Genomic DNA, 27,760 nt, shown 5'->3' with positions numbered 1-27,760 from the left:
CTATATAATATACAGTTGCTGTTACTACTATTAAATATTAATAATTAAGTATTTTATCGATCATCGTCGGTGCAACTGTCGTGTAATCATCGCTGAACCGCCGTGACGTTATTCAGTATTTACATTTTAGGCACGAAAGTTTTTTAAAAAAACGTGTGTGCGCTCGCGTGCTGTTTGTGTGTGCAAAAGAGTGCGATGACGATCTTTTCCCGGATTTCCCGTTGATCACGTCTCGAAAGATAGTTGCCGGCTTGCCAGGTACCCCTTTTTCTGTATTACAAGTCCCATAATCCGGCCCATCCTTTGAAGCGTGTCCGTAGGTCAATGGTCTTGGTGGGGGTAAGGGTAGTTAATTCAAAATTATTTTATTTTCCGTGTGCAAACAATCAGCTTTAGATGACCCGAGCAAGTACTGAGTAGTGCACACACTCGAGGACATTCAGTTCTACCACCAAGGGGTGTACGAAATGTAAGGGTTTATCTTGGTGTGTCAAACCAATCGCTATATTGAATGTCCAACTCATCAGTCCGTATCCTAAAACAGTTAATTCCCAGACAAACGGCTTCTTTGTATTTTTATTATTTTTTTATTGGGTATTCAAATCTGATTCAACTTTCTAAACATATGTTTTTTATCTCTAATAAAAATTGTTTCATTGATTAATAATATTGACTACAGTTCGATCTATAGGAATAACATCCAGGGTTCAAATATTCAATTATTGTTCGCCTAAGAAGGAAACTAAATTTTTTTATTATATGTGGGTGTATTATTAGTTGTTACTGATAGTACCATCATATGATTCAATTGATACAGCAGAGGCTTGTGTTAAGAATGACTCAACACAAATTTATTTTAATGTCAAATTAACAAAAATTTCAAATGATCAAAATTTAGTAGGTATAAACAAAATAGTTAGAACCTTTTGGGATATATTTCAATGTTATTTAACTCTAACTAACAACTTTTAATTTGTTTGTTTCAATTTTAATTATTTGTTTTGTATTATTTTAATCATCGTAATAGGTAATATCTGTTAAAAAAACTATGGTTTTTTTTTTATTTTTAGAATAATTGTTCATTGTCTACATTACAAAAATGGAAATCGAACAGTTAGTTTACGAAACACTCTTGCAGGCAAGTAGTCAACATCCTGATATGTTGAAACCTGCAGAGCAAAAACTTAAAGAATGGGAAGTGGAACCAGGATTTTATTCAGTGTTATTTGTAAGATATGATTTTTCTATGACTAATATAAATTAAACTTAATTTTATTCCTAAGAATCTGCCTACCATAAACATAATTGTTGATTTCAGAGAATATTTTCTAATCAATCATTGGATTTAAATGTTCGTTGGATGTCAATTCTATGTTTTAAACAAGGTGTAGAAAAATATTGGAGAAAAAACATTCAACAGTATGTACCTATCATCAACATTAAATTTATCAATTAATTAAATCACGATCTTTTATAGTGGTATTTCCGAAGAAGAAAAAGTTACTCTAAGAAAAATGTTATTAACAAATTTATCAGAACCTGTTCCACGACTTGCAACTCAAGTTAGTGTAATCATTGGCAGAGTAGCGAGGTAATTTTTTTTTTCTCGAATACTTAATAATAAAATTCAAAGAAGAAAATGCATTTTACTTTGTAAACCAATAATTATTTAAAGCTATATATCTTTTAGCAATATATGTTTTTTTTTTTTTATATGATAATACTGAATTTAACAAAAATTAATTATTCCCATTTCTTAATAGTTTTCTAAGTGGATCAACCTATGTGAAAAAAATGTAAACAATCAGCCATTTTAGCAAATGTTTTATCCATTTTTGGATACATTAAGTTTGTGTTTTTGATGAAATTAGTTTTAATGATAATAATGTGAAATCTTCACTATTTTATGTAGTTAAAAAGCAATATATATTATAGCTCTTTTTAATAATTGTTTATTAAAGTATATGAGATTAAACTATTAATCAACTTATCTACATCACTACTAAAATGTATATGAAATTTAATAAGCCATTCAATTCTTATGAATTTTGACTATACTAAATAACTTCTTATAAGTTTTAAAATAAAAATATTTTACATTTTTGAAATTTATTTTTAATTTGTTTAATTTTCCAAACCTCATATGTTTTATTGATTGTATAATTTGTTTTTCCAAATTTTTAGATTAGATTGGCCATATGATTGGGAAGATTTAATGCCAGAATTAATAGAACGTATTAAATATGATCCACAAAATCGTGCATTATTATCTATGCATCATGTGGTCAAATCATTAGCTGGCAAACGATTGTATGATAGTATAAGACTTTTCAAGATGCTTCCAGCCAACTCTTCCCAAATTTTTATAGTCATTGGGAACAAAGAACAGATGCTTTCATTAAAGAGGTAAGTACTTAAAATTTAAAATTTAATCTAATATAATAACATATTTCTTTTACATACAGATGGAACAAGGCAATATATCACCTTCAGTAGCTAAACTTTTGGAAGATGCATTTTATACTCAAAAGATTTTGTCTAATTTTGTGTTATATGGTTTTAAATCTCCTTATCCAAATGATGTCAAACAGTTCATTTTGGCTATTTTCAATAAAGTTCGACCTATTATTGCCTGTCGTAAGTTAATCAATATTGTTGTACAATTCAACTGAAATTTTAAATAATTTTATTTTTAGGTGCTTACTATCCTGATTTAGTTGAAAAATTTGTATGTCGTATGTTTAAAATGCTAATGGCCATCTTAGAAGATCATCCAGCTGAATATCTGGATTTCATTCAACCTACGGTTGAGTTGGCTTATTTCTACGGTTTTACTGCTGATGGAAACGCTGTTGTTTTTGAGAGATTCTTAATTCAACTTTTTAACTTAACAAAATTAATATTAATTTGTCCTCAGTATAAATTACCACGTACTAATGGTCCTATTTGTCAAATGGATGGTAAGATATTTTATTTTCAAAATATTAAATATACTAATATGATGTGTGAACAGATTGCATTTATCAAACATTAAAAATGTCAACTGTAAAAACTATTAATTGCTTTAATTTTTTTTAACTTAATAACTTTTATTTAATATTGTGGAATTTATTTTGGAAAACAGTGTGATATATATATATATATATATATATAAATTGTTTTAGAAAATGCAAAAAGAATATCAGCTTCAGCAGTTCAACATAAAGCTTCTGTATTCAAATCTGATCGATTAATGATAATGTGTCAACAATTAATATATAAATATTTTTTACTTACACCAGCTGAATTAGAAATATGGGATAGTGATCCTGAAATGTTTGGTAATTGGTTAACTATAATTTATAGTTATTTATTAAAGTTAATTAATTGAGTATACCATTTTTAATTAAAATCTAATTATTTATTATTATAGCTACTGATGAAGTAGGAGAATATTGGAAGTATAATTTAAAAGTAAATTCTGTTTGAAAATGTCTATAATGATTAAACAAATATAATTAATACAAATTAATTTTATTTTTTAGGCATGTACAGAATCACTATTTATGTCATTGTTCCACGAATTCAGAGAACTATTGACTCCTAGACTTGCAGCAACCATTGAGTCAAATAGGGAGTTTGTTGACCCTAATAATTTAGAAGCAGTTTTAAAAAAAGATGCCATTTATAATGCATTTGGACTTACTGCATTTGAGATGTTTGATATTGTAAGTATAACATCATTGGAAAATATTTATCAGTGTATGATCGTTTAGACAATTTTTTAACAAGTTCATAAGATTAGGATTTTATATAATACTACTTGTATAGAATTATTTTACCAATATTTTCTAAACATTGAGAAAGATAAGTATATTCTAATTTAAACCTAGTTAAATAGTTGCTTTTTATGTTAGTTAAAAGTATACTTAATTAAATAATAATTTAATATTTTTAAATAACTACTTACCATTTTTTTTATTTATTATTATTTTTGTCAAAAACAAAATCAGAGTTATAAGTATAATATGATGTGGCATTTAGTTTTTAACACCACTTTCATTAAATCTACCATAAAAATATATTTTTGTGTTAAATGTTAAAATAAACAAAATTTAAAAAGTGGGCAAGTATCACTGTTGTATAATAGATATTGAGTGAATCATTGTAATGGATATGTTAAATTTGAATTTGATGGGTCTGTCAACTTGTTTCACTTAAGTATGTTTTATGATATGTTTTCTGGTTTAGCTATAAAGTAATTTATTTTACTATTAGTTCTACAGTTGATTCAATTTTTAACAAAAACATTGGTTTTATCATTATATTGTTAATATTTTATTGTTTTAATAATAATAAATATAATTTATAACATATTATATTATTGATATTAACTTTTACAACACCACTTTACCTTTAGAATATGCAATGCTATTAAAATTTAAACTTCAAATATTCTAGAAAAATTAATTTGACTTTCTGATAAAAATTTTTTTGTAAAGGTTGAAAACTTATGAAGAACTTTATTTTCAAATCTTAGGTATGAAATTTAACTACAAAATAATTAACACATTTTTTGTAATTTTGACTAAATTCTAACATCAAACGTTTATATAAATGCTTTGTAGATGTACAGAAAGTACTGAGCATTTTTAGTTGGTACTTTGGAGTACCAACTAGGTCCAATTTATTACCAGAAACCATCCCCAAAGCATAAAATTGAAGAACTATTACTGTTCCTAAAGATGTAAGTCCACCACTAGCCAGACTAGGAAACTAAAATTGTGTTTAAAAAGGATGCTGCTGATAAAAAAAAAAAAATAAAAAACCAATGTATATAAATCTTTGCATTTTCATAATTTTTTGTTAGAATTGAAATTTGGTATATTGTCTATTAGTGTTTATATAAGTATATAATAATAATGTTACGGCTAGTTTAAATCATTTAAAATAAGTGTTATTCTAAAGGTATGTTCACATAAAAACATATTTGTTTATGTAAGACTTATAGTGTAAGTGATTTAGTATTCAGACACATTTTGTTGAATTTATTATGCATGGTGTAAGTCCCATAATATTTCATCTGTTTTCTACTATTCCAAGTCCAGTTATTATTTGCATTTGAGTTATAGAATTATATAGCTAAAGTTAACATTTATTGAAAAAATTAATATTTTTAATTTAATCATAACTAATATGTGGGTATTTTTTTCACAATATTATAGTAAGCATCAACACTAAATTCCAAGAATTGCATAGAATTAATATAAATTTACTTGTCTATCAGATTTATTTTCGCTTATTGAATGTTTACTAGCATTGCTGATGCGAGCTAATGCATATTCTCCTGTGTACATATCTTAGGATTAATTGTTCTAAAATATTTTTAAGTGAAGTTGACCAAAAAAAATTAAACTTCTTGATTTTGTTTAATTGTATTTACTAGATAAATTTTGATGATTGGTTTAATACGACATTGCGCCAAGAGTTAATGGAAACTCATGGTCATTCACGTGTATTGAAGAGACGTGTGGCTTGGTTGATTGGTCAATGGCTTACAGTCAGACTAAACCCTGAACACAGACCTGAACTATACAATATTCTTATTGGACTTTTAAATCCTGAACAAGACATGGCCGTTCGTTTAGCTGCCACATCTACTTTACGTTGTGCTATCGATGATTTTGATTTTAGCTCTGAGCATTTTATTGAATACTTGGAACCAATGGCATTCTCGTTATATAAGCTTTTAGTTAGTGTCCGAGAATGTGACACAAAGGTATTAACATATTTTTATTATAGTATTGAAGCTTGAAATACATTTTATTCATTCTGTGTTATGCTAATATTTTAGTTAAATGTGCTACACGTCATGTCGTTTATGGTGGAACGATTAGGTCCCATGGTAGAACCTTATTTTGACTCTTTACTTCAATACTTGCCAAAATTATGGACAGATTCAGATGACCATCACATGCTACGTTGTGCAATTATTTCCACATTAACACAAATTGTACGAGTAAGTAATAATATATTGATTTACTATATACCTAAATTGACTAAATTTAGAAATATTAAACCAAAAATTGGTTAAGTTAAGTTAAGTTAAATCACAGAAGTTTTCTTTCTCATCAATGTAGTGTTATGCATCATTATTAATTGTTCATTTTTTTAAATATATATTATAGGCCATCCGAACAAAAAGTGCTGAATTAACTCCATTCCTAGTTCCTATTATTCGATATAGCGTAGACATTAAAGAAAAAGCATACATTTATTTACAAGAAGATGGTCTTGAACTGTTATTATCTTACATTGAATCATGTGCAACATACAATGACGATATGTTAAGTTTAATTAATTATCTTCTTCCTTTACTAGGTAAGCATGAAGTGAAATATTTTTTTATTTCAATTGAATTTATTATTTTTGGCTTTTTTAAATGACAGATTATTCGACTGAACATCTTAAAACTGGCCTAATGATACTTGAAGCTTATGTTCTAATTGCACCAGATAGGGTCATATCGGCAAGTATTAATTTTTGTAATCTAAGAATTTTTATAAATATATAAATAAAAAAATATTAAACAATAAATACCAAATATTTTAAATATAGTAATTTAGAAAAAAATAAGTTTTTATTAATATTTATTTGATTATATTATCTTTTTCATTATTGTTTATTATCAATAATTATAAATTATGATAGATAAACAAATAATGTTGATTTAGCTTACATTCAAAATTTTTTTCCAGGAATACGGTACTCAGTTATTTAGCTTAACTACATCTTTAATGAATGATTTAAAAGATGAAGGTATTGTTTGTATATTATCATTATATGAAACAATTATAAAAGTAAATTTACCACAAACTATTGAGTTAATGATGGCAGTTTTAGGACAAAACTTAAAGTAAGAATAATTAAGTAATTTATAAAGGTGTATTGAAAATAGAAAAAAATGTACATTAATACATTATTAAAAAGAAAACCATTTTAATTTATAAATGTACTTTATTTTCAGGTGCTTATGTTCTGGTGAAATAGGTTTGGCTGTAAATAGTTGCCGGTTATCATTGATATCTAGAGTTATATTAAATGATTCAAGTATTTTTATTAAAGTAATTCATTTTTAATTTTGATTTTATTTAAAATGTATTTTAAATGGTCAATTGTTAATAGGTTGTAGAACATTTATGTATGACCGAAAATGGAAATTTAATGAATTTTGATAATGTACTAAATAGAATAATTGAAGTTTGGTTAGAACGAATGAATCAAATTGTACAAAATGATAGAAGAAAATTATTAGGTCTTGCTTTAGCATCACTTTTAACTTGTCAAAAAAAGTGAGTTATTTGTTTATTAGAATATATTGTCTATAATGTTGTTAATGTATTGTTTATTATATTTTAGACCAATTTTAGAATTATTTAAAGAAATCATAACCGTGTGTGTAGAAACTTTAAATGACATAATGAGGAAGACTGATGATGGACTTTATGCAGAGTGAGTAAATTAATAATTTTGTAATTTTCACTACACGCAAATATAATGAACAAGACTTGTTCCTATAAAATAAAATTAATATTAGGTTATTCATTCATCTATTTTATTAGCTCTATTTGTTTGTTTAAATAGTTCCATGTTAATGACTGACGATTGCTCCAACGTAAGCTCTCGAGCAAATTCCGAGTGCGAATATCAATATGAAACTGAACACAATGAACGTCAAAGATGCCTATCGCTCAAAGACCCTGTTCACTGCATACCATTCCATAAATACCTACAATCTCAAGTTAGTAAACATTATCTGAGGAGCAATTATCTGTTTGAATGTACTGTAGTATTTAAAAGATGACCCACCATGACCCACCCCTAACACTCATTTACACTTTCCGTTTGATTATTGAAATAGATTATTGTTCCATTTACTAATTATGTTTTCAATTGCTTTATAGTTGTTGGCTTTACAAAATCAAATTGGAGAACAGCAATTCCAAAGTGTTCTCATATCCAAGGTCGACAGTGATATACTTGAACAACTTTACTTGTACATGTAATATGCGGCAGTAGATAAATGATATGTTCTCCGTTCTTCCAGTCTGCTTAAATTGACTTTTTTTTACTTAATAACTATATTATATTATGTTATATAATATCTAACATAACTGTGGGATTTGAAATGGCTTTGAAATATTTGAAACAAACATTATTGTTTAATTGTTTATCTTCAAAAATATTATTTGTAAAAGATTTTTTTTACTCGTAGCCAATGTCCGATCGGCGGTACATGGATATCATGTTACATGGTCACAATGGATATTTCAGTATCTGATTACTTGGTGAAGCAAGCATATCACATATACCAACTATTTTACACTTTTGGTATGTTTGCCATTTACCCAATGAGAATAATATATACTAGTCATTAATGAAAAGTATGGAAGTTGATTAATTATAATTATTATGCTATTGGTGGCAACAACAAACTAAACTTTTAAAGTCTGCTTGTTACAGTTTGCATATATTCTTTTTGTTTATCAATATTTATTCACTGTAAATGGTTTCATCGATAACGTGTAGTTGAACCAGTATAAATATCACCTTAGTAAAAATTACATTTGCTTAGTTTCTAATATTACTATTACTGTTATTATATCAGTTACCAATACGTTATTCTGTTCAACAGCGTCCGTTGGACAGAACAAAATGCTAGACATTATCTGATTAATTTATATACGTGATAACATTTTGTCTTGTGTGTTTAATTATTTTTAGTTTTAAGTGGGCAATTAATTGCTGTTAAAAATGTTATTTAAGTATTTATACTTTTTATTATTATAAAAATAATTAATAGCGCATGTATGTATAAGAATATTGTAATAATTAATAATTATACTGTTAATAGTTTTATTTTTACGTTTTCTCAGTTTTTGACAAGCGATAAAACAATTTGTATAGACTCGTGAAATTTACAATTTTTATTAACTATACAACACATTTTAAATAACTTATGAGGCATACCATCAATTTAAAAACATATTATATAATATTTAATAAAATTATAAATGTATATCATTAGTATATTTTATATTATAGTAAACACATTATTATGACTTGTATATGTTGTGTACTTGGCAAGTGTTATTTCCTACTCATCATACACCTTCAAATCATCTCATTGAGTACGATAATAATTTATCAGTTCAAAGTACAAGGTCACTAAAACTCAAGACAATGAAATGTATTGTTTTTAACAGATGCAAAATATTCTATAATTCAACAATGTAAATTATGTTAGAAAAATCTAGTGAATATTATCTACTGTATATTAAAATGAAACAATTATAACAGAAAAAAATAGATGGGTACAGAAAACGAGATAAATTTAAACTTGGTACACCTAACTCAGTTAGTTATGAATTTTTTTTTTCGTGATAATGAGAAATTTAATTTCTGTAAGAATTATGTGTTTCAATCCTGCCAAATTTCACAGCCTTGACTCGTGAGCTGGAGTCCAGGGATAATAAAATTTGTTATGCCACTAAAAAAAACCTATTTACATTGGTTCTTATAATCCAATTGAACTTGAAATAATAATACTGAGTTTAATTAACATAATATACTAGATAAACACTTTTAGTTATATAATAATATTATTTTATTAATATCAAAAGTCAAAAAATCACAACAGTTAATATGAAAAAAAAAACTATTATAGGATGGAAATATTTCTTTTAAATAATTTCAAAATGAAATTGATACTTATACAATTTGCCAAGTTTCAAGGATAAAAATCATTAAATATTTTTTTTTTTTTTTACATTTTTATGAATGCTTCCTGGCTATGTTCTATTGAAGCTGAAGAAAACTCGGTGGGCGAACAACTATTATGTAGTAATTATCAGTTTGTCACTCCTACAGAGTCAACCATATATACGCCTGACATGTAGTCAAATCATGCTCCTGCAGGCAAGTCGACCACTGAGCTGGCTTCTTAACTTAAATTAAGTTAATATTCATATTTTGAGTTACTTCATTAGGAACTATTTTAAGCGTTGCGAGAGGATCAAAGATCATTCTTGGGTAAAATATTAATAAAAACAAATAATCTGAATAAAACACCTTTACGATTTATTGAAATACTTATTTTGAAACATAAAGTTTATCATGAGGTTACAATGTTTAAGTTTTACAGTAAAAAAAAAAAAAAATACATAAATATATTTTATCTTATGATAATCTGAATGTTAAACATTAATTAGGAATGAATGTGGGTTCCATATAAGTAAATACAACATTCGTAATATTTTCCAAAAAAATTAGTTTGATCCCATTTCTAATTTCACCAAACAATTGATCTTATAAAAAGTGGTCATTTTTATAATTTTATAAAATGCCATTTATCAACTGCAACAGAAATAGTAACACAAATGTAAAACTAAATTCAATGATATCAAGCTGCAAAACTACAATTTAAAAGTAATGCCATTGGACTTAATGCAGAACCATACAATATCAACTGTAAAAACCATCGAGACATAAAACAATATTAATTAAACTATTCTAATAGACAAAGGACCAAGACTTATACGAACTAAGTCGTGAATATTTACTAATTGGTTTAATGTATTTTATTTTAATAATCCAAGTTCAACTTTTACATTTGCAAAATAAATGTTATCAACAAGGAATTTGTCTATTATCATTAAAAATTAAGCCCGAGTGAAGTGAGCAAATACTTTTACAATAAGTGTCTATAATCCATTTAAAGAATTTAACAATGCTAGGCACAACACCATAAATGTTTTTATGTGTCATTTAGTTTAACCTTGGTATCACATTTAATTAATGACGAATATTTATATGTATGATTTAAACCCAATGTCACTACTTTTTTTTTTTTTTTAGATAAAAATCAAAGTGAATTGTCAAGAATAATATGAGATTAACTTTTATTATTATAAAAATTGAATTAATTATAATTTACCTTCAGGTAATAATGGACTAGCCTCGGAAAGTGGCAAACTCTCTGATAATATTGCTTGAGCCTTTTCACTGTCAATAGTAGAAGCATTATTCAATGTCGTGTTCACACTAAAATCAATTATTATAGTCAACAATAGTTATAATGGAAATAAAAATTGTTTGTATAGACATTTCCTTACCAAGACAAGCCATCAGTGTTTTCTTTTTGTATTAATGTTTTCCAATATTCATGAGTATCGCTAACTATTTTCAAAGCAAATTCAGCATCTTTGGGTTCACCGTTAAATGCAAATTTGTTCTCAGGTTTGCCATCCGGAATTTTGTAGATCTTTAGCCATTCAACAGTGGCTTTTAATAGACCAGGAAAATGTTTTTCAACATCTTTTATGTCTAGATTTTAATATTACAAAAATTACTAAAATTAGATCATAAAAACAATAAATAATAGAAAAAAGAAATAAGGTGGCAAGTGAGCTAAGGTAATTTAAAATTGTAATATCAGTATTCATTAAATATAACTAGTATACAAAATATACCTAAATAAGTTTTCTATTGATGATTAAAATATATTAGTCATTAAGTATAATTACCGTTCACCTCGGGGGCAATTGGATCTTCTACATTAATAACTAGTATCTTCCAATCTGTTTCACCTGAAAATGAATCATATTTATCATATTATATTTTTAAATTAGATTCAGTCATTATTAATAAAAAATTAAAGCAATTATTAAATAATTTAAAAGTAATAAATTAGTTGAATATCAATGATTTTAGTAATAAGTAATAACAAATTTAAAGATAAAATGTATATTATATATGGCATTGTACAATATCATTACTTTTAAAAATATACAATAAATTCTTGATTATTGTTATGTTGTAATTAATATAGTTAAAAAATTAAGTATGTCAAAAGTTAATATTATGAGAAATTCTTTAGCAGTATCCTGTAAGAAATGCAGTCATTTTTATTAGATATATAGAAAATTTAATATTATATATTATATACTATGGCTGACATTTATAATGATGTATTATTAAATAATAATTACATATGATAGAGGAAGACCATCATCAACTCTCAGATGATTTATACATCATTAAATATGAATACAAAATATTTGTGTTTAAATGTTTTATAATACTTGCCCTCATCAATCAATGCAACAGTTCCCAACACCTTTACTTTCAGTACTTCTCCTCGTTTTGCTACCTTAATAATTAATAAACATTTTAAGCATTAGAATTTAGAATTTTAGAAATGATAAAGAATTAAGTATTGAAGCATACTTTATATCCAATTTCAAGTACATCTAAGGGATCATTATCTCCTTTGCATCCAGTATGTTCATCGAGTAATTCAGGATTTTCCCAAGTTTGAGGTAATGCACCATAATTCCATATATAACCTTTGTGTGGGAACACATTTGGTACAAAACGTAATTTTCCTTTTTTAGTGTCTTGAATTATTGGGTTAAGGCAAGATTTGGTGTTGATCTAAAAAACTTTTGTTTAATAAAAAATGTTTAGTCTGATTAATAGAAAATCTAACCTCCATTTTTGCATTTGTCCATCTAGGTATTTCCACCACCATATTGAAAACTTTGCCGGTGTTATCGGCTAGCAATGGAATATCATGGAATGGTGAAATTATACCATTTTCATTTTCTGTAATAAAAATTAATCTTGTGAAGTTATGAACTTTCAATACAGTCCCAATATAATGGGAAATTTTGGTATATATTTATAAAAAATTAGGTATCTCCTAATATATTATATTATATGATATAGATAATTTAATGGTTTAACGTTTATACATTTTGCCATTAATTTCGAACCCAAGAACTTTCGATACATATTTGTTCTTGGTTATTATTTTAAAAATAAATTATTAATATTTTTTTTTATATATATATATAACTATAGGACTTCAAGATTAGTTTGAAAATAGTTTAACAGTTTATTCTTGGTAACAGAGTTTAGGATCGTTTTTTTATTATAGAAGTTATAATAGGCATTGTGCAGTGGTTCCCGTTGCCTTTTGGTATTTTAAAAATTTAAAAATATTAATTTATAATATATAAATGTTATAGAAATTTAGGTAAACTGTGTAACATAATCTAGGTAGTAAGTACCTATTTAAAGAAATCTATAGTTAATTTTTTAAATTTACAAAATGGTGAAAAATTCATTTGAATAAAACCACTTTTAAGCATACGTCTCAAATAAACAATTATATAATATTAATAATAATATACATATTTAATATATGAACACACGATTTCATATATATTTTAATATATTATTATGTATATAAAATACAAACTTCAGGTGGTTATATTTTATAAGTAAGTAATAACAGCGTCAAAGGTCACAATAAAAAAATGACCTTGAATTATTAACGATAAAAAAGAAAATGCACAAATGTGCTAAACATCTAACAAGGCATATAACAGGTAATAAAACACTCAAAAATCAAAATACGAATGTGCACAAGTAAATTATCTTACGTTATTACGTAATTTCAAAGTAAACTTACTTATGTATAATTTGTAGTCAGCCGTATTAGGCGAACCTCTTTCTTCGATCTGGTACGTCATTTTGCTGTATTCTTTGCTTATTGAGTGACGAACCGAAGTCGAAGTACAAAGTGGACTGATTTTTCGGAAACCGCAATGTTGGCGGAATACGGAGTGCCGGATAATCTTTTGGACTGCTATTCCGAAAATCATCTTTCCCGAATATTATCAGCGATTCTGCGGCAATAATTGTTCGTAAAAAAAACGTTGTTTCGACCAGCGTGTGTCTATTCTCCTTGGTTGCCTGTTTGCCGCCAAAACAATACGTTGAATATCAAAAATATACAGCGAAACCGGTTAAAAAAGTATTTAAACTTACTAGTTACTACTTAGATCTTAGATAGTATAATAACTAATATTATTATTTATTCGTAGTAGGACATAAAAAGTGTTCGTGCTGACTTATAGTAAGTTTTTCAAAAGTACTCAGAAATTCAGAAATTCAGAATACAGCGTTAATACTTTTGGGGAACGATACTCTAATAAAATGTAGGTATTTCACATAGGTATTATTATATTGTTATTCGGAATACTACCCAAGTGGCAAGTGGCCAAGTCTGTGGACACTGTATGATATGTATTTGCGTACTACGTGTATAATAAAATAGAATGAATACATTTAAACATCACACGTGGTTTACAATGTAATAGGTAGGTATGTGACGATGACGATTATAGTTGGACAGTGCCTTTACAATGTACCTATGTGGCTATGTCTGACCAAATATTTTATCATTGAATAATAATAAAACACATTTTTTAAACAGATAAATCTATTTTTTTCTAAAACATGAAACCAGATCAATACCAAATATTTAAAAACAGAACAGCTTAACATTACGCAGTCAAATAACTCGAAATTTAATACTCGAATTTTTGTCTTGATATGCTAACATTTTCAGAAAAATTATTCGCTAAATAATTTATTGTACAAAAGGGTGTTTTCTCATTTTTAAAAAAATAGAAAATTGTATTTTTATGAAGTACAAAAGAATCTCAAGAATTCGAAAATACCTATGGTCTTTAAATATATTTTAAAAACTAATTTGAAATTCCAAAAAACAGATTTTGAATAACTACATTATCGAAGAAAAAAAATGCATAATCATATTTACTCAATATATCATCCTGCTCAATTATTGAAATGTAGGTACTTGTGACATGTACTAACAAACTCATAATCGTTTTCCGAATTATATAGATATCATTGAACTTAAATTTAACACATTTCACATCTTGTGTAGTAGGTACAAAGCTGTAACCACTTGTATGCCTTTTTTAAAAAAAAAAAATCTGTAAATACTTACATTAGGAATTTCTTATATCATAACTATGTATATTTAATTGACAGGGAGCAATAAATAAGGTTTGGTGAATTGCGTCCGATAAAATAAAAATGGTGATATAATAATTTTAGTAATAAGATATTGTTTATAAATTATTGAACCTAAGCCATAAAGCCACTTTCTCGTGTCCGGATCACCACAATTTATTTAAATGTATTATAACTTATAATATTTCCTCTCTCCACCATTGAAAATTACTGGGCACGCCACTGATCTGAACAAATATTAATCAAATTGATTAAAATAATGTATAAGTTTCAGAAAAAATTAAATTTGTTACATATAAAAAGATAATTTCAAGTTATTACTACAGTTTATTTTGTTACATAGAAAATAGTTTTCTGTGTTAAAGCATAATCAAAGTACAAAAAATAATACAAATTTTATTTTATTATATACAAATTAAATTGTAATTTATTCATATTTGATCTTTCAATCAATTTTAACACAACAAATACAATACAGTAAGTACATTCAATACAATAACAGTCTAATATACTTATATTATATTTGTCAACTATATATGTGTTACAAGGGAAAGTGTTTTTGTTCAAATAATTTACTATATAGCTACTTTTATTAGCTATTAGTAATAATGAGAGCATATGTCTTTCCGTATTTACAAAGTTTAACAATATTAGTATTTAGGTTCTTGTGTACAAAGGTAAATTCTATACAGTATTCACATTATTTTGTGCTAATAAAATATACATTTAATGATAACAGATTACTGATCTTATAATCTACACCAATCAGTGGCAGAAAACCTAATGGAATTCCTACTGATAGAATATGAAATTCGGTTAAAAAATTGAAGATAATGAGTAAAATAAGTCAAAAAATATACAATCATATATTCTTACACAATGAAATAGAATAAAATGTATTTAACAACTTAAAGTGTACCACTAAATGTGGACTGTGAGTCGGGTACATATATTTATCATATTAATTGATATAATAAAAATAAATACACGTTTAGAAGTAGTAACATTAATAGATATTTTTCTAATAAGTAAAAACCAGCTACTAGCCCAATTATAGAGAATACCCCAAACATATCTCAGACTATAACCTTTATATAATGTCCCTAAACCAGTATAATTATCTCATACACAATCTTTAAACATGTGGGTGGTGACTTTTTGTGCTTGTTGAAGTCTCACTGGTACTTGTTCCTGGAGCCACAGGATCTTCATTAGTGGGTATATCACTAGTGGACTTGCGTTGTTCAGACCACATTTCAGCATACAAACCATTTCTTATTATGAGATCATCATGCCTACAGGACAACATTGCAATTGCATTTTTAATAGATATGTCAATAATTTAATTTAAAAAAACATTAAATTTAAAGAAAATGAAAAAAAAATGATATATTAATTTACCTTCCTCTTTCATATATTTCTCCGTCTTTTAGTACAAGTATTTCGTCAGCATGTATAACTGTTGACAGCCTATGTGCAACAATTATTGTGGTGCGATTAGCACAGACTTGATCCAGTGCCGCCTTAAACATTTTTAAATTTAATTAATATCAAAGTTCTTAAAAACATAATATTATCTTTCATGAGATATTAGTATTTACTTGAATCTGTCTTTCTGTTTTAGTATCCAATGCACTTGTGGCTTCATCCAGCAATACAATGGCAGGTGCTTTAAGTAATGTTCTAGCGATAGCAACTCTTTGTTTTTCTCCTCCACTAAGTTTTAAGCCTCTTTCACCAACCTGGAAAATTATCATTAGATTTGGTTATATTAAAATAAAAACTTGATTCTAGGTTAAATAAATAAAACACACTTGTGTATTGTATTGATCCGGGAATTTCATAATTCTTTCATGTATTTCGGCTGCCATTGCAGAATGCATAATTTCTGAGTCATTAGATTCAACTTTTCCATAACTTATGTTAAATCTAATACAAAATATTAGTTAAATATTTGTATTTATTTATAATTTTTTTATTCATACTTAATACTGTTGTTAAACAAAACGGTGTCTTGAGGAACAACACCGATAGCTTTTCTAAGTGAAGTCTGTGTAACCTGTTGTATATTCTGGTCATCGATAATAATTGATCCTGAATCTACATCGAAAAATCTAAACAACAATCTCACGATAGTTGATTTTCCACTACCCGATGGACCAACTAATGCCAATGTTTTGCCCGGTGGAACCACAAATGAAACATTTTGTAAGACTATTCTTTCAGGTTGATAAGAAAATGTTACATTACGGAATTCCACTTGTCCATTTATCAACACCAAGTCTTTAGCATCAGGTGCATCTCTAACATCTGGTGTTATATTCATCAAATCAAACATATTTTCCATGTCAATAAAGTTCTTTTGAATTGCTCTGTTTAAAATGATTTAATATTCATGTACTATGTAAATTATTTTAATATTTTAGTTGAATTTAAGAAGAAGTCACTCTTGTGTGTTTTGTCTACATCCAATGAATGCACAACAGCGAATTTGAGTTAGCAGATTTAATTTTCTGTTAATAAATTGTATATATAACTTAAGTAAGCAAGAAGTTTTTCAAGAAGAAATTTAAAAACTCAAATATTGTAAAATAAAAAACTATCAAACAAACACAGAAAGTGTTCTTACCTTCAAGTTAGGTAAAAAGTTTATTGATTATAATATTAAAGTTAACATAAAAAAGTATTCTGCTTAACTCATTTGCTATTGTATATCCTTAGGACGGAGACAGAACCTTTAGGTGAGACATCATTTTAATACCTGTAAAATGTCCCAAAATAATTTAGTGGTCCATACAATTGAATAATGTATACAGTGAATAGAACATAATCACCTACTGTTAATTCTTTAAGATCAACAACAAAATGTACACTGAGCAATGATCCAGCTAACAATCCTATACACACAATCACATTTTGAACAGTATTGAGAATAGCCAATGATACTTGTGTTTTAAATTCTTCATTCTATAGATTTTAAATGAATATATGATGAATTCACTAAACTTAAGTGTTGTAAAAAAAAAAAACTTTTTTTATTTTACTTGGTATTCCATTATTGCATCTTTATAGGCTTGGACTTCATATTCTTCAGCACCATAGTATTTAACTGTTTCAAAATTCAACATAGAATCAACACTACGAGCTTCCATATTGTTATCTGCTATATTCATTCGGCGTTGAAATTTTGTTCTCCATTCTGTTATGATGATTGTCAAGGCTAAAAATTCCAAAACCCCAAAAAATAAAAATATAATGATATATGCATTACCTAACACATAATAAATATTTTTATTATTTTTAGTAGGACTAATGCTATAAGTTCTAAGTAAGTATTGGAATTAATTTAACATTTCATATTATAAATAATTATTAATAACAATAATAACAATAACTTTATATTATAGTAAATCTAGCAAATTTGAGCTATACAATTAGTGGCGAAATCAGATATTTCATGAGTATTTAATCTTTTATGTAAATTTACATGGAGAAGTAAATAAAAAAACTAAACCAAGACCTAAAGATAAAAAAATGTATACCCCTTATTAAATTACCATGTAAATAAAATGTTCTATAATTCTATACATTGTGACAGTAATAACACAGCTTCTAACCCATATAATACACCCAATATATACAGCTGCATCCCAAACAACAAATAAAAAAACTACATATTACAAATACATCAAAACAAATCTTTTAATATTAATATAGTACTAAAAACTCTTTTTGTTCTAGTGAAATAAACAGCTTCATAATAATATGGATTATCCTACCTGGATAACATGTAAATTTAAATATCTCAAATTGACTTATTTTATTACTGAGATATTTCTCAGTAGATAGTATTATTTAAATATCACTAAAATTATTGCACGCAATAATATTTTTACCTATATACAAAACCATTGTGATGAAAACCACAGTTCCCATCATCCAATTGAAATATGATAGGAAAAATATAACAGCTACAATGATGTCAATTATAGTAGGTCCAATACTGAAAAGTAAAAATGACAACAAACTATTGGTAGAGTCTGTTCCACGGTCCATAATTCTTAGAACTTCACCAGTTTTACGGCTCAAATGCCATTTCAAACTCAAGTTATGCAAATGACGGAATAGTGATACCTAATTATATTTAAAAATATATTCATTACTTAGATAAATATATATTTATCTTATACGGTGGAGTGTCGATTATCTGCACGTTAATTATTTGGCCCGTTAATTATCCGCACTACAAAATTTTTGTGTACAAATTTATTTATAGTTTAATTTAATTTAGTTGTATCGTTTATTATTTTCTTTTATTGTGTACATATTATGAAATGCGAGATTATTTTATTATTTACTATGGCTCACTCCAATGTAGATAATATGTTTGAACATAATCTTAAATTTAGCAAAAAAAATTGATTATTATTTCAAATAAATACATTACATACATTTTTTATGTTATATATAAACATTATATTTAGTATTCTATCTAGTAAATTTGTTTTTAACTTTATTTTAAAATTTCTATGGTTGTTTGATTATCCTCACAAATTGATTATTTGTACCCCCTTCGGTCCCAATTAGTGCGGATAATTGACACTCTACTGTATATAAATGAAAACTCACTTCGACTTCTCGTTTAGTATATTGTTGTACTCTAATCCATAGGTAACTTCTGAAATTATTCAAGAAACCCATTCCAAGACCTCCTTGTAAAAACTTGATACCAATGTAGGTAAAAATTAAATCCCATCGAAAAACAAGAGGAACAGCAGTCAAACTGTCGACTAAGAATGAAATCAAAAATATTAATTTATGTCGTTTAAATTTATTAAAGGAATATTAAAAGATTAAAATGTAATACCAATTTTTGCACTGTAAAGCGGAACATATACATTGGCTACTCTTCCGGCAATAACCAACAAAATACAAGCAACTACTCTTAGTTGTAATGCTATACTTTTTTTTGGCCATATAAAAGGTGCTATCATTTTGACTTTTCGAATCATATTGTTCCATGTTGACGTTTCTTCCACTCGATCAGACTAAAAAATTATCATTATTCAATATTATTTCTGTAAAAATATAAAGTATTGACGAAAATACAGTGACTAAAAAGGGTCTTGAATGATACATTTGTAAATCACATTAAATAATACAGTATATACACAAAACTAGCAAAAATAAAAATATATCTAAGTATTTTAAACACTAAACAGTACAAATAAATATTGTATAACGAATAAAAGTGAAGTAGATACCATTATAATTAATAATTAATTTCTTTTTGTTTTTAAAAGCCATAGACACTTCACATAGATAAGACATAATAACCAACATTGAAAAACTAATTATTTGTAAATATTTAGAAAAATATTTAATTATTATTTTAAATGAAAAAAATATTAAGTGGAAGACTATCCAGTGTTAGAATCAAGAACTCAAAATTTACAAATCAAGATCCAAAAAATCACCAATATCAACTGAGTTGTCTCTTGTCTGGCATTTTTTTTTTTTTTTTTTTATAAAATAGCCGATTATATTTTGGAACATACCATCTAGGATTTTTAATTTTGTTATTGCTACTCTCATTGGTGAGTAAAAAAATCCCAAGTTTAAATTTTACCACAATCAAAATAGACAATTTTTAAATTATCTATGTTAAAGATTTGTTTATAAAAATCAATTATGCCTTTCAAATAGATTAAACAATACAAAATTTTGAAATTTTTAGTATTCATATTCTTAATGATTATTTAGAATCTTCTTTAATATTATAATGAAAAACTCATGTTTTAAAAATCATAATACCATGTATCTTTAAATATATAATTGAATTACATTTTAAAAACTTACATCTAAAAATAAATCTGTTGAGTTGTGTAAACTAAAGTAATCTCTTGCAGTCATTATTCCAGGTGCTTTTACACCTATGATTAATAATAAGAAGCTTAAAATATAATTTCCAACAAAAAAACCGAATTCAATTTGACCGTTTAAACTGAAAATAAATAATTATTATAATATGAATATAATTAAGTAAAAATATATAGTCAAAATTATTAACTCACTTATTTAATTTATTCCACCAATCATCTCTTTTTATGGTAATAAAAGCCAGATTTTCAGCAATGAATATTAATATCCAGAATATGAGCAAGATTAAACCATGTCCACGTGCCGGCATTGATGGTAAGAGACTTTTTCTTTCCATTAGTACAAGTTTTGCTGATAATGGAAATACAAGAATCATAACGAGCATATACACTGCCTAAATAATTAATGTTATATTAAGACATGTAACATAGTTAAGCCAGGTGCGTTCCACCTATTTAATTTTTTAACATGTACTTACTTGATAACCGTAAACAACACCTTTTTGATTAATGTGAATGTCAATAAAAAACTTAGCCACTGCTAATAGGGGAAGAAGAAATGTAATGATCATCTGAACATAGTATAGCCTGGATTGAGGAATTGCAGCCTGCGATAGAGGCGTGCTGTATTTTCTGTACATCGAGCATTGAGCCGTGCCAAATAATATCATGTACACAGCCAATGTGCCAGCAACTGTGGTATCCACAAAACATTCTGATGACTTGTTGACCCATTGATCAATCAATGAACCGTTTGGACAAAACATTTTCAACCGACTTGAATTCATAAATTATCATAAAAGTACAATTAGACATGAGTAATTACATATAAAATAGTTTACAATAAGTGTTTGCATAATATTGTCTCAGTGATAAAATGTATATGCATATAACATGAAAGTTAAATATAATTTGTTATATAAGTATCTATAAAAAAAAAAAAAAAGTACTTGATAAATTTAAATTGGAGAACATTAGAAACCCCTTTAGAAACAAATTACATGCACCGAAGAATACAATTTACAATTATAAATAGCATGTGGTCGTCCCAAACATAAAATTAGGTTTATTTATTTAGGGGGTTGGATTGATTTATTGCAAATAATTGTGTAAATAAAACCGTCATCCGAGTGTTTAACAAACGTGAATTATCGGCATTGAAATTGGACGGATCGCGAAGAGGTCTGTTACTATTTTGACGGATAAAAAAAATAATCGTTAAAATGAAACTCACTCAAATTTGCTGATGTTTCATGGGCACCTACTTATATTATAATTAAAAACTAAAAGAACATTATGTACATAAATTCTTTTATTTTATGAATCATCATTATTTATTATCATAATAATACCGTTATCGTTATTTATTATCAAATGATATCATTATCATTATTTTTGTTTGTACAATTTTAAAGCGCGGCAGCTGGCCGTGACCAGTGTGACGCTTTTAGCGAGTTGGATTGATATCAATCCACTTTGGGTTTTAGGTTTTTTAACTGAGGTGACTGTAGACATTAGTATTTTAGTATTATCTACAGCGGCTGCAGTTTGCTGTGATCACAATTACAGTTATATTTAGATATACACCTATACGTCATCTTAAATCGTGGGTATGATTAAAAGTCACTGTCAAACAAGGGCGGATCCAGCATGTATTTACGGTCGGGGCACTTTATTGGAAAAATTATATAATATAGATATAGCCCCCCACCAAAAAAAAAAAACAATATAATAAAAATGTATGTTTTTTAATATTATTTTTTCCAACGGGAGTGGCACTTGCCCCAGGTGCCCCCCCCCCCTGAATCCGCCCTTGCTGTCAAAGCTGTGTCAAGGTGGGTTTTGGGCGTTGTGGTCATTGATACTAAACTGTTTATTCAGTTTATTGTATTTATTGGCCTTAATGCACTTACCTACTCGTGTACGCAGGTCGGTCACTGTCATGTCGTCATTTACTCGGACGCTCAGTGCTATAACTTGTAACTCACAACCATAGGTAGACCAGTGATGCCCAACCTATTTTGTTCGGCATACCACTTTGGTAATCAATCATAGCCCCCCCAAAATGATTAGCATATATCCCTTTCTACCTTTATATATCTCATGTACACAGCACATGCATGGAAATTAAATTTTTTTTTACTATTTATATTGATCTATTGATTCGGTCCATGATGTATGGAAATAATTGGAAGCAAACAAATGTACACAATATACGTATATATAGTATATCTATTTTTATATGGCCTGGTGGAATTTCAAAATGGCCTGCTCGATACTTTACACACCCGAAATGACGTCCCTGAAGAGGACGTTATACCCGCACGTGTTGTCTCTGTCTTACTAACGCCAACATAACAAATTTGCGTTCAGTAGAACACATTGTGTGATGTTAGCTTTAATATTACAGTAAATTTACCTATCACCAAATTTAAAGGTAATAATATTATCTATTAGACATAGACAATGATGTCATGTGTTTTTATTGATATTATCATTTTAAAGTGAGTTATGAACATTTTTAACTTGTAATATTTTACATACACATAGCTACAACTAAAACTTTAAAACGATAATAGCAATAAAAGCATATGATATTGTCTAGATAATATTCTTATCTTTAAATTTGATGATAGGTAAATTTACTCTAATATTAAAGCTAACATCACAAAATGTGTTCTACTGAACGCAAATTGTTATAACGTAGGTACGTTAGTAAGACAGTGACAACACGTGCAGGTATAACGTACTCTTAATAGACCATATTATTATTATGTCTAATGTTAAAAGTAATTTTTCTTTTATACATTAACATAGTTTCGACATCGTGTAACCTAATACATATATAACTCTTTATGGCTTAAATCAATGGTGGTTTTAGAGGGGGGCAAAAATAGGGAAAAATGTATTTACAATTTTACATATTATGTTATATTATGCAAAATATTATAGTCTTTCGAGACTTGTCAAAAACTGTCCGTCTGCTTCTAGTTTAACTTAGGCCACTCGGCCAACGAAAACTGGTCGCGTTCGTGAATCTCTCCCAATCCACTTAAATATTATCTACCAGCAACGAGCGCTTTATTGTCGAACGTCTCAACACTAACGTGGTTACTGATTAGATGAGATCAGCGATCAGACTTCTCTTGTGGAAATGGTTAAACCTACTAAACCTAAAACCTTATTTGAATTGAGTATGTATATAGTCTTCTAGTACCTATAGACCAAGGATGGCAAATTATTTGAACTCTACGTGTCAAAAATTACCTTTTTTTTCGAGTGTACCATGAAAAATATGATATATTCAAATATTCAATATTGTAAGAAAAAAGTTATCATAATTTTTTTGTATAATATTAATAAATTAATATTAAAAATGATAGTTTAGGTACATAATAATATAATTACATTATTTTGTTAATAATTATTTTTTTAATGTGATTTTTTATTTGTTTAATACTTAATGCCAATTCGTTGATATTTGGTTTATAAAAATATTTTAATATTTTGCGTGCATACTCGGACACGTGTGCCATGAATTTGCCATCCCTACTATGTATAGACATTATTGATAAATGATAATAATATATTATTATTTATTGTTATAGATACGTAACATCTTCTCTACATCATAATATAAAATAATAATTTACGTTGTGTTCTATGATTTTTAGATTTAGGATTTAAAAAAAAAAATATTAAAATTAAAATACTTGCATAGCGCCCGGTAAAGTATGTATAATATAATTTATTACAAAATACAAATACATACTTTAAAGGACCTCAATATACGTTATTTACAAATTGATTATCTTATAAATTATATATGGTTGAGCTTATTATTAAAATATGACCCCTTCAACATAATTTAGTGACTTTGGGGATTGGTCCATTAAAATTTATCGAATCAGTTAATATTAATATTGATCAATGTATTATGAAACAGACTAGGATAGTATGTAATAATTGTAATAGGTACAGCAAATTCCCGTTACAACGAATACCAATACAACGAAAGTCATAGAAGTCCCCTGTCGAAAATCAGGGCTTATAAAGAGCTTATTCGAATTTTCGTTACAACGAAATTTCCGTTATAACGAAAAAAAATTCGGTTCCCTGGAGTTCGCTGTAACGGGATTTTACTGTATTACAATCAATTTATTAGATATAGCCATATACCTATAGGTAGTAAATTAGTAACACATTAAGTCAACTGGACTTGATGAGTTAACTTAACAGTTAATTTTTAAGAAACAAATATTTTACGCGAAACAACTTTAGTTACACCATTTTTAAATTAATAATGGGACTAACTATTTTTTATCCGTGTTTAATACGGCGTATTGTGTTATTATTTTTTTATTTAATATATTAAATTATGTTATTATTGTTACAACCTATCTTGCTTAGTAATTTTATTATTTATTCTGAAATATTTAAAACATTATTAATTCTTTCAGTCGACTATTATTATCAATTTTTTTTTTACACATTTTATAACGTAATTTTTACGAATTGCAATAAATGTATTATGGTTATTTCGATTGTAAAGATAATCCGTGGAACTAAATCACATTGACGCGAGGTTTAACATTTCACAAAAGTATATTGGTAGATAAATAATAGTATTATTTTAACATTCAGTTTTACACATATTTCAATGTTACAGTAATTAAAAAAGGTTTTATCTACTTATCTTCTTTCCATATTATTCGATTGATAACTTTTTTTTATGAAAAATAAAATTATTACGCCCATGAAAAAACATTAAATGACGGGATTGTGAAAAATATTAGTAAGTTTATAGATATTATATACTATTGCCGATTGTAATATTTAGGTATATCATGCATAATATTCATGATAATATGTAATTATATGAACTCAAGTTTGTTAGAACTATATAATTATTGCCAATACAAAACCACGCGTGAATTTAACGATAGAATAATATATCGTTCAAGCTTTATTACCAATGCTGGAACGTATTTAATCCGTATAGTAATCTAACGTATTGACTGGTGAGGGAGAAGACTGTCAATTTTTTTTTTAAAAGTAACAACATCACGGTACACGGATAGTACCTAATTATACACACCAATTATTTTAATCTCTATACATTATAATAAAAAAATTGTATAATTTGTACATTATATAACAGGAGTACGAATAACCTACCTTTATAAACGCGATAAGGTTTAAGGGTCAAGAGATAATCAATTCACCACGGTGAACGGTTAAGTGTTTACGACAAACACATGTAATCTTGCAAGAATTTCTTATAGGAGGGTTTTTCTTATATTTTTTTGGTAGCAGGTAATGTAACATTGTAAATATAGCAGGCAAATTATAAACCATATCAAATTTCTCAATATTTTTTTGATGATTTATTTATAGTTAGTTAGGTTTAATCTCGCTTACCTTACGTGCGTGTTTAAGGTGTAGAATATTGTTGCATATTCGTTTGATGACTGATGGAGAGAGATATACAAAGTTAACCAATTGCATAATATTGTTATAATTAGAGATGATATAGAGAATAATCATAATTGCTACTTAAATCTTAAATATTATCTTGGAATATAGATATAGCCCGATAAATAATTAATAAAAACTAAAGACTATAGGTTATTGGTACTTGAAAATAATTTCGAATAATTGTAGGATTTTATAGCGAATATTTTTCATATTATACGAATATAAAATTAGATTATATTAACATAATATTATGTATATATAAAATAATATATAACTATAAAAGATAGTTAAAGATATCATTGTTGAATAATAAATTATTTCAAAAACGAATTACAGTTATAACTTATAAGGCGTTGCTTTTCTTCCACTTCAATATTGTGCTTCAAATTGAATGTTTTTATTGTTCAATGGCGTGAGACGCATCAGTTTATTCAAGGCTAGTGTTGTATCTGTGCCAATCTATCAAGTAATTATTATTTATTTTTATAGTTAATAGGTACTGTTTGGAAGCGAAGAAACTACATTTTTTAATTTGTTGCAATTCTACGTGCCTCGAAAAAATATTTTTGTTTTTCGACGTACTTACTTTGTTATTCACTATGTATAATTAAGTATTATTTATTTTCCTTTTTATGTTAGATCCTAACACAGAGGGTACTGCGTTAACATTACTTAGCCCCCGTCTGGGTAGCATAGTTTATAGAAAATTAAAACGAAATATCATCATGACTAAACCATCTTAAGTCGGGACTTGCCTCGATATACTAACTTCAATAATTAGGTATCTGTATCTATATTAAAATATATTCAGATTACAATTTATATTGTCGTAAAACATATACTATACTTATTGTTCGTGTTAAATGTGTCTCACATTATTTTCATTAAAAAAACCACAGAACAAGTCTATATAAACATTTCGAAATATATTATTCATATACATTTATTAATACGATTTTAATTATTTAAATGCCAGTTGAACACCTTAAAATAAACGATAAATAAGAATGTAATATGATATATATATCTATATTATATTATGTTTATATCATATGTATTTTAATTTATGATATTCTAATCATTATCAGGAGCCAAAGTAGGGTTGCAATACACACCCGCATTACTTGGAATTATAAGGATAATTCTCAGAGTTAATAACCATACCTTTTTTATTGAATAATTTATAAATGTACAACAATATGTGTTATGCATAGATAATGTGTAATCAACGGGTTAATAATATTGTATGATTCGTATATAATAATGTATTGTAAATATAATAGATATTATGTAGATCCATGGACCACGTGCTCATATTCCATTATTGTTATGGATTAGGCTAGCAAGTTAACTGAAATTGTGTATAATATATATTTGTCCAATTATTAAATGTTTTTATAATTTTATAGCATTTAGTAAATATGTCTTTTAAGCACCATGTTTATTAATAACTACGATTGGTTTTGCGTAGGATGAATCATACGATTAAGACTTTGTTAAGTATTAGAGATACA

At 26.9% G+C, this 27,760-nt stretch overlaps 3 protein-coding genes across 5 annotated transcripts; 1 reads left to right on the top strand and 2 right to left on the bottom strand.

Moving 5' to 3' along the window:
• The first annotated feature begins 1,099 nt into the window (after positions 1-1,099).
• On the top strand, positions 1,100-8,994 carry LOC113549667 (importin-11). The gene is given in 20 exon segments (XM_026951071.1): positions 1,100-1,228; positions 1,319-1,419; positions 1,478-1,591; positions 2,185-2,324; positions 2,327-2,406; positions 2,466-2,637; positions 2,697-2,960; positions 3,165-3,320; positions 3,413-3,453; positions 3,525-3,707; positions 5,426-5,758; positions 5,834-5,998; positions 6,168-6,360; positions 6,429-6,508; positions 6,738-6,895; positions 7,007-7,103; positions 7,165-7,331; positions 7,399-7,491; positions 7,624-7,780; positions 7,944-8,994. Coding segments are annotated over 20 exon segments (2,925 nt in total). The 3' UTR covers positions 8,046-8,994.
• Positions 8,995-10,096: 1,102 nt separating this feature from the next.
• On the bottom strand, positions 10,097-13,736 carry LOC113560668 (inorganic pyrophosphatase). Its single transcript, XM_026966683.2, has 8 exons — positions 13,517-13,736; positions 12,530-12,645; positions 12,268-12,474; positions 12,127-12,190; positions 11,565-11,627; positions 11,154-11,364; positions 10,976-11,082; positions 10,097-10,395 (listed from the first exon to the last, which is right to left on the bottom strand). Exons 1-8 carry the CDS (start codon positions 13,707-13,709, stop codon positions 10,367-10,369), a joined length of 990 nt encoding a protein of 329 aa, XP_026822484.1. The 5' UTR covers positions 13,710-13,736; the 3' UTR covers positions 10,097-10,366.
• A 1,624-nt stretch (positions 13,737-15,360) lies between these two features.
• On the bottom strand, positions 15,361-22,119 carry LOC113552210 (ATP-binding cassette sub-family B member 6, mitochondrial). 3 transcript variants are annotated; one of them, XM_026954973.1, is made up of 14 exons: positions 22,003-22,119; positions 21,248-21,545; positions 20,964-21,163; positions 20,749-20,893; positions 19,757-19,937; positions 19,519-19,679; positions 18,786-19,023; positions 17,934-18,109; positions 17,651-17,856; positions 16,875-17,261; positions 16,704-16,818; positions 16,491-16,631; positions 16,291-16,412; positions 16,025-16,184 (listed from the first exon to the last, which is right to left on the bottom strand). In XM_026954973.1, the coding sequence occupies exons 2-14, from the start codon at positions 21,533-21,535 to the stop codon at positions 16,025-16,027; spliced, it is 2,520 nt and encodes an 839-aa protein (XP_026810774.1). In that variant the 5' UTR covers positions 21,536-21,545; positions 22,003-22,119. The 3 variants fall into 3 exon arrangements, with proteins under 3 accessions (XP_026810767.1, XP_026810774.1, XP_026810782.1); XM_026954981.1 differs by lacking the exon at positions 22,003-22,119 and adding an exon at positions 21,719-21,977; XM_026954966.1 differs by lacking the exon at positions 22,003-22,119 and having other exon boundaries at positions 15,361-16,184; positions 21,248-21,556.
• Between the last annotated feature and the right edge of the window lie 5,641 nt (positions 22,120-27,760).

Source organism: Rhopalosiphum maidis, chromosome 4 (genome assembly GCF_003676215.2).
Source record: "Rhopalosiphum maidis isolate BTI-1 chromosome 4, ASM367621v3, whole genome shotgun sequence".
In the NCBI taxonomy this organism is placed as follows: Eukaryota; Metazoa; Arthropoda; class Insecta; order Hemiptera; family Aphididae; genus Rhopalosiphum; species Rhopalosiphum maidis.
The sequence above is the reverse complement of the archived record's forward strand: the minus strand, read 5'-3'. Positions and strand labels throughout refer to the sequence as shown.